The following is a 14079-nucleotide window of genomic DNA, read 5'->3' as shown; positions in this document are numbered from 1 at the left end:
TCCCAGAACATATACTGCGTCACAGTTGGCCAAATATCAAGAGAATACAATTGTAATCTATGGCTCACTGACGCTGGAGTTTTGGCATGAAATTGTAAATTGGCATGAAATGGAAATTTTCCCTTCCTGTTGCATTCCAGTAATTAACCTCTTGCTGTGAAATTAATAGAAATGGAGTTTTTTTAGAATACTTAATCAGTTCAGTTTATCAGTTTTATCAGATTTATCAGTTCAGTTTATCACTTTTATCAGTTCAGTTTATCAGGTCTCCGCTTACCCTTCTCTTGCGCCAGCTGATTCCGACTTGCACCCGCGAATTTCGTAATTTCATCACTTCACCTTATTTTCTGCCGTTCTCGACTGTGCTTGCCTTAATTCCTTGGCACCCATTCTGTAACTCTAATGGTCCACCGGTTATCTGCCCTATGCATTACACAGCTTGCCCAGCTCCATATTTTAATCTCAATGTCAACTAGGATATGGGCTATCCCTATTTGCTCTGGGTAGTTTTAAACGATATTAAAGCGTCACTGTGTACGCTGCCTAAGAAACATCAGATTTTACACAGTGACAGATGCTTTGGTACACGAGATACAGAAGGCTTGCACCATTGCAAAAGAGGAACAGCATTATACAGTATACTCCATTGGGTGCCAAGTCATTGAGGAATTGCATAGAATTATGGTTTAGGATGTGAGGCACATAGTAATTAAGGATGAAACTTTGCTCCTTCCTTTATCAAAAAGGGATCGACATTGTGCTGTTAACAAAATCTGTGTTGGAATTATGAGAGGGAGACTTGGCTTAATAATGGGGCAAATCTTCAACATTATTCAGGATAGATTCACCTATGAGGTTCACCATACCGATCAAGGCGCGCGTGGTATATAGAAACAGAGGTGCTTTTGATACAGGATAGGAAAAGATAATAGCTTAGCTTGTTCCTGTGGAGGGTACAACGAAGGTATAGAACACTTTCTTTTATGTTTGCAAATACTCAGCCTACCAACAAAAGCTGTAAACAAAACTGAAGATTCTGGATGGACGATTGCTGCCATTTGAGAAACTCTTGGGTGGTGGCCAACAGAAGCCCCACACATAAGGACAGTATGTGGATCTGCAGAGGTTCTTGAAGGAACAAAAATTGCAGAAAATTATTGCAGACTTAGAAATAATTTGGAAGATGTTGCACTTATGACTTCTATATACACTTATAGAGGCATGTGCATTGACATTTGAAACACTTGTGGCAACATAGAGCCGACGATCCCAGAGATGTGTTCTTGTATGTTCACTGCATGATCTTGCATTATGGTGTATAGCATATTGTGGCGGTTGCCATGTCCTAGTTTAATTTTTTTTCATTCTTTCTTTATTTCACTCTGACTGTATTAAGCTTGTGTTCTAGATTGTGAACATTGATTGTGAACTTGTAGCTTAATTATCTCACGACTTCTGAACTACTCACAAGAACTCACTCTTGAGTGCTTTTTGTATCGCTACATCTTTGTTCTTCTCAAGGTGTTCCTCTTTTTTTATTGCACAGAAGCAGACGGGTAGCCGGTGCCATCTCCTTACATACATTTAATAAATTTTTAAAAAGTTGGATAGCAGAGAAATTTGGAAGGAAGCTGAGAACCCCATGGAGCAATTCAGTGGAAGACGATATGCAAAACTTACAGACACTGACTTTAAACTGTAAGGCAAATACGCTGTGAAATGTCACCTCTCTACGAAATTTTTGTTGCGGATGAGCCACCGGCTTTACTGGAAAAGCATCTTGTACCTGTCCCTCCTAATTTACATTCAGTACATAAGGGTTCGATAACTTGCTGCAGCTACCGCTGTAGCTGTAGCGACGTGATTTGCACACTACATGCACATGCGCACATACCCACACACAAAACAACAATATTGAGGGGGGTTTACTGAGAAGGAAATCTTTTTCACCTGTTCCTCGTGTTCTTGCAAGCTCTGGGCATTGCCTCAACCCTTCTCTTCAATCTGTTTCAGCTGGTCGCAAGGTGTTTAGGGACTTTTTGAAATGCGAGTACAGCGAAGAGAACATTCTGTTCTGGCTGGCTTGCGAGGACCTCAAGAAGGAGTCAAACCCGGAGCTGATTGAGGAGAAAGCTCGCGCCATCTACGAAGACTACATTTCCATCCTGTCCCCTAAGGAGGTGGGTCGCCACAGCTTTAAATGCAATAGCATTTATGGACTGGATTTGTTCCTGTGCACAGGTGATGCAGTGTTTGATGATGTGCCACCGTAATAGCTATGCAACTTTAAATGCAGTAGTATTCAAGGACCACTTTTGTTTGGTTCAGGGGTGCTGCAACATTGAATGTTGTGCAACCATCATATAGCTAGCTTTAACCCGTTCGTTGTCACTGAAGTACCAATACGTTTTCGCATTTCTGTCCTGCCATGTCACTTATGGCAGATAGGCATGTGAGCACAATACCTAGAGAGCATTTGCCATTATTAGCATCAATTTTTCCCTTCTGCGTAACCAAAAATAATTGCATTCATTTTATAATATCTGAGGAAAAAAAACGACGCTGGAGGTCGCTACCTCCAAAAAAAGCTTGACACAGAAAGGGTTAAACAATAAAATTAATGAACAAATTGTGTTTGGGTACACCAATGGTGAAGTACTGAATACTGTAACATCATACAAATTTAAAATGCAAGAGCATTTATGGGCTGTTTTTGTTTCTGTGCAGGTCTAATACACTCTTGAATGGTGTGCCACTAGCCTTTAAATGTACCAGCTTTTGCGAACCATTTTTGTAGGGTACGGGGTGCTGCAGTCCTGAATAGTACGCCATCATTAATATCAAGAAGGTTTGAAGCAATAACATTTATGGACACTTGTTGTCCTGGGGCAAACATGATGCACTTTTGAAGGATTTGTGTCACCATGACTACCAGATAGCTTTAAGTGCGACAAAATTTATTAATTCTTATTAGTTTGGTAGAGGAGTGTGGCAGTATTGAAACTGCTGGATTCGGAAGGTGACACTATTGCACCACATGACACTATAAGTCAATTCGCTTGAACAATGTCAAATGTGTTAATCCATGCGAATATCTTCTCATATTTGTACAGATCTAGGCTCCACATATATAATCTGGAACAGGGGAACAGAAAAGCAGCGAAACTATGCCTACTTTCATCAGGAGATTAATTGCTTAGACATCATGTTCATTCGGAACCCTAAACTCTCTCTGGTGCAACCAGTACTACAACATTTTTTTTTTTTTTGCTGCCAATGGTTGTGTTGCTTGAAAATAGGCCATATATATTATGGTGTTGCATACCATGAATAAGCGTTACATTTCTAGAATTTGGTGAAATCAGACCAGATGGCATTGCTGATGCTGTCACCGATGTGTTGGTATGTTGCACCAAAAGTGCTTCTCTTTTAGCACTTTTCATTTTTCAGTAAAAAAGAGAAAAGAAACTGGCGAAAAATATATACACCTCTAATACATACACATAAAAAATTTATACCAGAACATGCACTTAGGTTTATCCCAAATCATTAGTGGGCTTCACTGGATAATGCCTCTTCCTACTATCTTGCTGGCTGAAGCTCCTTAAGTCAAAACAAATCATTGCAGCTTCAAAAACAACATTAATTTAAAAGCAAAGTTGTGTTTTCACTCTTCAGAATTCAGCTCTTGTAATGTATCTTTGTCAATGGAACTGGATAGCGTGTATCCCCACAGTAAGCTCTGTCAGAATTCAGATAATCTGTGGACAATTTACCAGGATTGAACCACATTGCACACAGCTTATTGCCTGAGGACATCTATGAACCCCTGATACAAGTGTCAGTGTCGTTATGTAAATAGCTGTTGACGTTAAACTAGACAGAACCACTTTAGATTTGAGACAGCTAGATATAAAAGGCATGTTGTTGTCGTCTTGAATGTTAACTGGCAGTAATCGTCAAAGCAGCCATGTCATTTTCTTCATCCAGTATCACGTTGACTTCATGAAATATTGTAGTAGATGCTGCATTTGGTGAATGTGCTGTGTATCTGCCACAACGCAGACATTGTTTATTCATGTGCAGCCTGTTCACAAACTGCCATTTTCCCCTGCCTTTTCGCACTTGACTGCAGGTGAGCCTGGACTCTCGCGTGCGGGAGATCATAAACCGAAACATGGTGGAGCCCACGCCGCACACCTTCGATGAGGCACAGCTGCAGATCTACACCCTCATGCACCGCGACTCGTACCCGCGGTTCGTCAACTCCCCGCTGTTCCGAAAGCTGGCCCAGTTGCCTTCCCCGTCGCGCAAGGGCAGTGCCGCCTGAAGCCACGCCCGTCATCCGCCGCTGCCACACGCCCCTCTCTTCGCCGAAGCCGAAGAAGACTCGGGAAACCCTCTCGGCTCAACAAGCTCAATGGCGCGAGGCGGTCACCACGCGTACCTGAACACGAACTGCTACTAGCTCCCCTCTCTACAGCCTTCGTCTTTGTTGTCCCGAGCTCCGTGCTGCGCACTTCTTCACCTCTGTTTTGAAGAGGGCATCATCATCGCTCGCCCGGACCAGAACAACAGCAGCAGCAGCAGCAAGTGTGACACCTACACTACACAGCGTGCCCCAAATGCTCGGAAGAGACCACCTGCCGCCCTCTCTTGGGTTTCGTTCTGCCAGCAATAAGGCTTCCTCACCCACCCGACGTCACCTTCCATTTCGTATACCACGCTCTGCGCGAGTGCTTCCGCATAAAGCCCCACACCCGCTGTTTCCCCCGCCTCCATCGATGCGGGCGCTGTTTTATTGGCTGCCCCGGTGCGAGGCTGCTCGAGCCCCAAGTCCGGCAAATGGCTGGCAAGCAAGCCGCGATAGCCAGTTGGCAAGACATGCAATGGACGCACCACAAACCACCCCCTCCCGAACCACAACAGAGGCTGCCATCTTCCAAGAGTCAGTGGCGCTGGCGCATGCGCGCTCGTGCTGTTTCCACAAGTGCATATCATTTGCCGACATGTCGGCAACGATGGAACACAAGGGGACCGTGCTCGAGTGTAGTAGTGTAGCCTCTGGCAGAACTGGAGACCTGCCTGTTTCATTTTCCTTTTCTGGTTTCCTCTCCTCGACTGCATCAGGAACGCTGGGCAGGACAGCTGGACACTGGGGAGAGAGAGTGCCATGGCGTTTAATTCAGCTGCGCACAGTTTTATGTGTGCCAGTGTCTGGCAGGCCCGGCTTTCAGACAGACGCTTGTGCCCGCACCTTGCCCCTCCCTTTTTGCACTTGTACTCACTCTCGGTGGGACACTCCTCGCCCACTTACAGTTACTTTTCGTTTTAGTTGCAAGCTTTCCCCTGCCAGGGGAGGGCAAGGTTACTGTGCAAACCCATTCCCTCTTTGGTTTCCTTTGTGTTCCTGCACAAGATTTTGATGGGACAGGTTGTTGTAGTGTGGTGTCTGGTGTATGCAGTGACGTTTTTGTGTTTGTTCACTCATTTTTTTCTGTCGTCTTTCATATCGTTTGTTTGTTTTCTTTTTCTTTGAAAACCTCAGACACGTGATGGCGCCCCCTCAGGTTCATCTTTCGGGCCACCCGCCACTTATTGTTGAGTTTTCTCAGACAGAGGACTGTGCGTTTAAATGTTCCGCGCGCTTCTGTGTGTATGCGTGTGCTGCATTGTTTTTTTGCAGTACAATAGAGACGGCGGCATGCTCCTACATGCGTGCCACGCTAAAACCGACCCCCTTCCTTCCGAGCATTTTGTGCCGTTTCTAACATAGGCAGACACGCGCGGCGCTTTTTGTGCGCTGGAACACTCCGACGGGCTCTCTCTCACGCACATCTGGGGGGTTGGGGGGAGGTTTCAAGGTGGGACATGTTGCAAGCCGACCTTCGTGCGCTGTTCGACGATTTGCGGTAGAAAGACTCGACAGGGCTCAGTGAACCCAGGCTCAGCTCCCATCCATCCTTTTCCTGTTATCCCGCAACCCAACCCACCTTGAAGCGTTTCAAACATGGTACAACCCCCCCTTCCCCCCACCCCAAACTTTGCTCAGGCTTTCCATTTCCCACCTTCCTTCCCCCAAAACGACCAATTTATAATGCAGATTCATCTACCTGCAAGTTGTGTGGCTCTCAGGCTCTCTTTCTTTTTTTTTTCCTTCTGTTGCGGAGCAGAAGATATTTGAAGCCCTCTGCAGCAGAGCATTGAGTGGGGCTAGTCGGTGATGCTGCATCTTAGTTGTGCACTGCAGGTGACACTTGTGAACCAGAACCACGGCACATTGCAAGACTGTGTCTGTTGACCAATTTGATTTTCAGAAGTGAAAGTTAGTTCCAGCCAGACTGCCTGCTCTGGCAGACCAGTAGACTTCCTGCCCTGCGTGCACTCTCTGCCAATGTGAGTGGGAGTATTTCCTCCGAGTCAAAATAGCAATTCTCGCGAACATGCGAGTCTGAACTTTTACTCACTGCTACTTCTTACGTTGTTCTCCTGTTGAAGCATTCCACTCATGGAACTTCTTCCTCATTACAAGTGCACGCAAGGAAACTTATTGGTTTTGAACACAAGTCTAGCTGTGTTCCCTTTCATATTTGCAGAGAGTGTACATGTTCATGGCAAATTTTTACTGGTACACTTAACACCCAGTTTTTCACAGGCATTTAAGTTCAGAATTGAAGGGATAGACAGGAAGGACGCAAAAGAGCACTGCCTTCAACAAATGTTCTATTGAAAATGGGAATGGTGTATACATATGCACAGACAGCATACATACATGCACACATGCATGCATGTGCCCATACCAATAAACCATCTGTTGAAGTTAGAAATTTTGTTCTGTGCACCTCTGCAGTTTTGTATTGAAACCTGCGAACCTGTTTTACCACCAAGGCTGAGCCTCTACCCTTGTCACGTAGTAAGCTTGGCATGCACGCACATGTGCAGAGGAAGTGAGGTGCTTAATTGGTTCGAATTCCTTCCACTTCTGGAAGTAAATGTACTTGGTAGCTGCACTTCTTGTGCCGTGGTTCACACTTGTCATCGCGCCGACTGCAGTGTACATCCAAGGCACAGCTCTCGGCTCCTTCTGCTGTATCACACGGCCGCCTGAAAATAGGAGCAGCGGTGTCCAGTTTTCTCTCCTCATGGAAGGTCTATCGTGTACTCAATGAACAAAGTGGTTCACTTTGTTGGTTCCCTTATGTTGCCATTTTGCAATGTTTAAGTCGGTGCAATAGAAGTATATCAGTGCGTAGATTGTTGTTCAATCGCTTCAGGAGGAAACTACCAAACGAGTCTCCTTGTAGCGATGAAAGCATGTGCCCCCAGACAGGGTGCGGGTCTCGTCCTTTCTCTGCTGGCACCTTCAGTGGAGTTGGGTTCTGGCATGTCATCAGAGAAGCATAGCTTTTTCAAATTGTTTGAGAATGTGATAACCATTTCAAAGATTTTCGCGCATCTTAAGTTGCATCAGTTTTATTTCAGAAAGCGATAGGCATTTGAAAAAAGTTGTCGTATGAGCCTTGAGTTATCTCCTAGTTTCCTCTTTTCTGTAAATGCAAGTTGCCCACGTTGCCAAAAAAGCTTGGCCAGCAGTTTTGAAAGACTAACCTTCAGAGTGTTAAGCTGCTCTGTTACCGGTCGCCTTATGGGGAGAAATAATGGCCATGTAAATGACGAAAACGCAAATCCACTGACAGAAAACAAAGCCCCTGGAACAAACTTACAACTGTCGAGTGGTTGTGAGACTTTTTACAAGGCTTGTTCATGACTTCTGAGCTCTGTCTTTTATGCAGTGTCTGTAGAGAAGCGGGCACATTTTGAAACCCCCCAGTTAACTCTAAGCTGTTAACAGCATGGAGGGGTTGCTTCGAGCTTATACGTTCCAAGACTGCTTACTTGGACGTGCTATTGAAAGCTTTCCAAATCCGCTACTACTGCTTTTCTTTAGCTGAAAGTAGCCTCACTGCGTGACTTTCACCCACACTGTGCAAATGCCTGGCCTAAAGGAAAGCTGATAAGTGTCTCACAGGAGGCCTGTGTGGGAACTCGTGAACTAATGTGTACTAAATGTGGCATCACGCCACGATTCGGCCTTGTGTCTCACCTTTTAATAGCCAGACATTTGCATTTGCAGCACAAGTTCACCTCTATTTCTGCTTACTTTTGTAGCTTTGAACGATAATTGTAGTGGTGATTGGGAAAGAATGGAAAGTTAAGGCTTATGTTGTGCAGCGTCCTGTTCTGTTACATAGAAAAGCTTACTTTTTTGGGGAGGCCTAACGTGTGTAGCACTCCAGCCGAACCTTGTTTGATGAAATACAGTTGATTTGCAATAATTCAAAATAGCAGTTAAATTATGCAACTCTTTAAATGTTACTTTGCCTGCTATATTTTTAGTGCACTTTGAGGCCGCTTAAACCCACAATGCCAAATGTACCATTTTTGGTACGCCGAGTTTAATACCCTGAAATGCTGATTTAAGCGTGGGATACTTAATGCAGAGCCAGTAGTAGTTTTTCTGAAATGCTGAAGTGAAGCTTCAGCTTTCCATAGCTCAGCAAACCGATTACTAAAGTGTTAATTACTATGCTCATTAGTTCCAAGCTCAAGTAAAATGTGTCGAACGGCGTTTGGGCCTTGTAGGCGAATTCAGACATCAGTTCAACTAAACCTTTAGGCATCCCTAAGCAGTATGGCCAAAAGTTGCCAACAAGAGGGCATCCGAAGGTGCGAACAATAAAAACAATGTTTGGTATGCAAGCCTTAGTGTAGGTTCACAGATGTCGCTGAGATGATGCCAAAGACAAATGCTCATTTGTGCCCCATGACACTCTGAATGTGCATTAGCAGGGGCTTTCTTAATTAATCTCCTTGCTCCTTTCTTGCAAAGTGTCTGTTAACTTTACGTCCAAATTAATTTAGTTTGGATACCTGCAGGGTGACACATAAAATTACTGTATGCGTACATCTGTTTGTAAAAGCACAATTAGTTGTGTTTTGTATATTGTACCATAGGTCATTCAATTTCAAATAATTCAATGAAACATCCGTGGTCGCTGGGAGTTTGAATTAATGCAAATCAACTGTACATTCTTCATGCAAGTATTATTATGCATTTCAAACATATGACCGCTCTTGCACAGCTGTAGGCAGGCCTGGCTTCCTCTTCCAGAACACCCGTTCCCCTCGCCGTTAGCCTTACATAACCGCCATTTCCTTGACTTCCTGGTGAGCCAGTATTGTCCTTCTGTAAACTATATTCTTGTTTTTGTTTGTTAGCACGGTGCTAGTTATACAAGATTTTTTGTTCTCTTACGAGGCGATGCAGGTACTATCTCGGGAGGCTTCTGTTGTTTTGATCGCAAGTGTAGGATCTTCTAGTCAAGCAACGGACGCCTGTTTAGCAACTGCTGAGCAAGCGTTCTTGCCCTTCAAGGTGAACTGTGACATTCCTCCGACTTCCTGGAAGTGAAACGAGATATTGTCAAAGGAATCACCATGCAAAGACATGTAAGCTTAAGTTTGTCCACAAGGCGCTTCACAACCTCCCCCCACTGTAACAAACATGGGAAGCGATGTGTATGTTTGTTTGTTTTGTCGCATACGTACATTGGCCTTTACTTAAAACTGTGTTCTTGAGTGTGGCTTGTACAATACTGAAGCCGGACTTCACGCCAATGAATGTATTCCAGCGCCGATGGTATGCACAGATGTCGTAGGTTAATTTGTTCCTTTCTTTCGTTTCTCTCTCTCTCTGGCCATCACATTTGCGGTCAACATCTGAACCAAACTGTAAACCCGGCCACCGCTGTTTTTGCAAGCTGATCGAGATTGCAAGCAAATATGTGACAGGTTTCTCATTTCGTTCCATCACTGTTATGATGCACAATGCCAAATGCCATGCTGCCGTCACCGCGGTTGGTGTAGAAGCGATATCGGTTATTAGTTGTGTTCCGACCACGCACAGTATGACCATGGTTTGGGCTTCTTTGTACCATGCTTGTGAATGTCTCTCTCCTACACTGCAAGGCTGGTGTTTTAAAAAAAAAACATAAAAACAGCAGAGCAAGACTGTATATACAAGAATATGCAGGGAGCACACTGAACAACGCAAACACGACAGTGGAATGTTACAATAGGTTAGCCATGCCGGGCACAGTGCAGAATAAACTCCTATACGTGCTCCTGTTACAACCAACTTTCAAGGGACCTTTTATGAAAGCTGTTTTGCAGGCTCTCTAGTCATTGAGTGGGCTTCCAAATGGTCAAGGAAAATTAAGGCCTTTTTCTAAATTTGTGTAGAATAGAGCAACGTGTACTATGGCAGGCAGAGCCATCACGAAGCCCTTCACACAGGCCATCACAACAAGGCCTATTGTGAAGACTTCCATAAAGCTTTATCAACTCTGCCTTGCTTGAACAAAGTGCAAGAGAACACAACAAGAGAGACAAAACAAATGCTCCAATGTGATGTCCTGTTGCACTGCTTAATCACAATACAGCTCTTGCAATTGATGCTGTGGCCTGTGCACTTTATGAAGGCCTTCAGGCAGAGGTCTTATGAAGGTATTTTCTTTCACAGAGACCTTTCCATTAGGCCTTACAACTTTGCCTTAAGGCGGCCCTCACAGAGGCTATGTGACATTACGACAAGCCTTTGTGGAGTGTGCAGACCTCTGCAGTATTGGCAAGAGCTGCACTGATTGAGCAGTGCAGAGATGACACTACACAGGACACACATGTGCACGTGCCATTGTTCGTTCACTATTCTTGTGTAGTGTTCTCTTGAATTTCATTTAATCACAGAACTGTCACCAAATATTCCAACGGGATGCTGTTGTGAAGAGCTGTTCCTTGGTCCAATAGTTGCATGCCACTCATGATGTTTCAAAGCCATGGAGGGCAAAGCCGGACGGAGCTCCTCCCTCTATTCAGCTTCTAATTCAAGTCCCAGTGCTTACAGGTGCTGCATGGCTTCTAGTAAATTTCACTTGCACCTGCTGTAGCCTGTATGATTTCAACAGAATGAACAGGGGTGCATGGAAACGAGGGACTCTCTTCGCATTGCATACATTATCCGGACGCTGCTTTAGCATTGTCAAGGAGCAGGGTAGTATTTAACATGATGTTGTGATCAGGAGAGAGAAAACAGCATCCCTTCTCCAAAAATAATGACCAGCCACTTCTAAGAATTCCTAGCGTGTTTTTTTTTTTTTTTTTGCTAGTGGTGGCAGATACCATCATATTAGCTGAAGTGACAATACAGCTTAGCCAGTGTGATGAGCTGTCTCCCTGCTGTCTATGATACTTCAAGTATACGGCAGTGATTTTGCCCAAGCAACACTGACTGAAATGAAGAGTTGTGAACGATGCAGATTTCGTGTTCTTAATATGAACTAACTTGACAGCAAAGGCACCATATCTGGCACTGATAGTTTCCTTGCCATTTGGAAGCCCCTCCTTTTTGTCCATTTTTTTCTCTGGCCAATGAGCTTTCCACTTTTTTTGAATTAGGGTTAAACCCCTCGCCTGCTCTATCGAGCAGCTAGAAGGATCAAGTCTTTTACAGAGATAGTGTCTTTTTGGCACCTCACGACCGCTATAGCTGACAAAGCCCTGGTAGTCAATGGGCTTTGTGAAATTTGGAAAGGCTGGTCAAGAGAACAATCTTGCCACACTGTATTCGATGAAATGCTCGCATAGGCTTAGGTGAAAAAAAATTAAAAATCTGCGGCACTGCTTTGCGTGCAGCGCGCCTCAAGAATGTGCGCAACGTCTCTGCAAAAACAAAAATCCAATAGTCCCTTGCAGCAGTATTGCAACCGTCTACTGGCGGTTATCCACGAAGCGCTCGACGTTGTTGCGAAGATAACCCCAGCATATTGAAAATCCAAAGGATGTTAATAAATGTTCCTTACAATGGTTTTTCCTACATGGCCATCTGTGTCAATTTCAAGTGCAGCTGAAGAAAGCCTGATGCTGCAAAGATCATTTTTCAGGTCATACGTCACAAAACAGATTCAGAGGAAATAATGCTTGTGCAATCAGGAACTTTGCTTTTGTTCTTTTGTGAAATAATCCCAAATGTTCAAAAAAGAAAAAATATATATATTGAAGGGCATGACAGTGGATTTGCAACAATGTGCAGCAGTGGGCCCATTTATGCGCCTGTACAACAGACAAATTATATCTTAAGCGAATTCCATGGTGACCATTGCACCAGCAGTTTTTTACGGGGCTATTTAACATTTCATCTAGGCACTAATTTAAGGAGCATCAGATACACCATTGCAAGATTGAAAGGCACAAGTTAGCACATTATGCACTGCCTTACCCTTTGTCTCTTATGCATTACATTCTGAAGATGCATTTGGTTGCCAGCAAGATTGGGTGTCACTGAAACCCAAGTGACACTGAAGGGTTCATAGCATAATAAAACGACATGTAAAATGTAACAGTAACATCGCTACTGTAACTATAACCGTGTCACAATGCAGGAATGATACTTCTTTAAGGAAAATTATCACACTTGCTCATGTTCTCATAACTGAGCTTTTCTCTACTGCCAGAAGCGCTTTCGTATGTGGCCGACATCGGCTTTTTGCCATACTTCAAGGTTCTACTAAGCAGTTCGCAGAATACTGCCCCAGTACTACCGCCAAACAAATGATGGGTGCATCAGGAGGGTGCGCACACACCAAGAGCTCTCATGCCAGCTAGCTGCAACAGCGGCAAACACAGCTGCCGACGGTGATCGCGGATGTGCATTCAAATAGGCCAAACGACGTCCAGTTCCATCCGCGGTCACAGCCACCGCGCGCAGTTAAGTGCGTACGATTCACGGGCCAGCGAGAGCGACTGCGCTGACGCAACACCAAACCGGCACGCGTTTGCAGCGTCGGCGGGTGCACTGACAAGTCTCCGGCAATCTGTCACAACACTTTTATTTAGAGAGCAACACGGCTGTCCACGCCAAAATGCAAACAAAAAAAAAAAAAATGAAAACGGCCCACGATAGTCACAGCTGTCGCTTCCGAGTCCCCGGGTTTTTTTTTTTTTTTTTTTTTTGTAGTAATGAAGAGGAAAAAAAAAGAACTGCGGAAAACAATGGGCTCAGGAAAGTCAGAGGGAGCGAGAGGACATAAAAAAGTTACGATAGAGTCGTCGTAGGAAACTGCGACGTTAAACAGGGTAGTGCGTTTTTTGATGAAAACGGGCGTAGGCCAGCTGAACTTGCAGTCGAGCCCGGCGCACTGTGTTGGAAGTACACACAGCGTTTAGAAGGCAGGCCGCAGACGACTTGCAAAGAGTCCACACACTAGACACGGGGAAGACTGGAAGTTTCTCTTCTGCTCATTCCCTCGCTTGGCGATAAACAAAACTCATCCGTCCAGAAACTACGCAAGCGCTTCGAGTCCAACAACTGTACTGCAGTATGGGCGCCATAACGCGTGCATTTTTTTTTCAGAGGAGGGGGGAGGTGTTGGGAGGGCGGCTCGACAGGCAGTCCCGTGAATGCGTAGTTGTAGTAAGGACGTCCACCATTTTAAGATCTCCGTTACATTTCCACAGGTGCAGAAGTCGACGGCGAGCGGCGAATACCGCGGAGGTGCCGAGGTTGTTGGGAGGTAAAGGGCGAGGGGGCTGGTGGGGGGAGGGGCAGGCGGACGAAAAAAGGGTACGACGCAACGCTACGTGCCCGGCTCGCACGTCACCGAGTTGCAGTTGACGAACAGCGAGAAGATGCAGTTCCCCATGCCGCTGTAGCAGATGAGGAACACGGCGGCAATGAACACCAGACTGCAAATGGTGCACGGCTTGCGTTCGAGGAAGAATCCAGTCAGGTAGAGGACCATGAACATCACGTGATTCTGAACCAGAGCCAGGTTCATGGGCTTGGGTATGAGCAGCACCGGGATGAGCCACTGGAGGCAGTACATGTTGACGGTTGTTTTGCTTGGTCGCCCGCTGCGTCGAATACGTGCCCTTCTGAGTGGTCTACGAAGGCGCCTGCGTGTCGCTAAGTCGGCCTCACTTATCAAAGTCGACGAAAACAATAATGGCGGCGGGCAAGCGTGA

At 45.2% G+C, this 14079-nt stretch overlaps 2 protein-coding genes across 4 annotated transcripts in view; one reads left to right on the top strand and one right to left on the bottom strand.

Annotated features, from left to right (window-relative positions):
* The window catches only part of LOC142557061 (uncharacterized), a 169913-nt gene extending 157569 nt beyond the window's left edge, over nucleotides 1–12344 (top strand). For all 3 annotated transcript variants that reach the window (XM_075668627.1, XM_075668626.1, XM_075668628.1), the window contains 2 exons: nucleotides 2014–2180; nucleotides 4136–12344. In XM_075668627.1, the coding sequence (XP_075524742.1) occupies nucleotides 2014–2180; nucleotides 4136–4330 (362 nt within the window). In that variant the 3' untranslated portion in view covers nucleotides 4331–12344. The remainder of the gene's footprint in view (nucleotides 1–2013; nucleotides 2181–4135) is intronic.
* Nucleotides 12345–12925: 581 nt separating this feature from the next.
* On the bottom strand, nucleotides 12926–14079 carry bc10 (BLCAP apoptosis inducing factor bc10). The gene has a single exon (XM_075668629.1). It carries the CDS (start codon nucleotides 13938–13940, stop codon nucleotides 13692–13694), a length of 249 nt encoding a protein of 82 aa, XP_075524744.1. The 5' UTR covers nucleotides 13941–14079; the 3' UTR covers nucleotides 12926–13691.

This window comes from Dermacentor variabilis, chromosome 9 (assembly GCF_050947875.1).
Source record: "Dermacentor variabilis isolate Ectoservices chromosome 9, ASM5094787v1, whole genome shotgun sequence".
Taxonomy (NCBI): domain Eukaryota; kingdom Metazoa; phylum Arthropoda; class Arachnida; order Ixodida; family Ixodidae; genus Dermacentor; species Dermacentor variabilis.
This window is presented reverse-complemented; position numbering and strand designations above follow the sequence as displayed.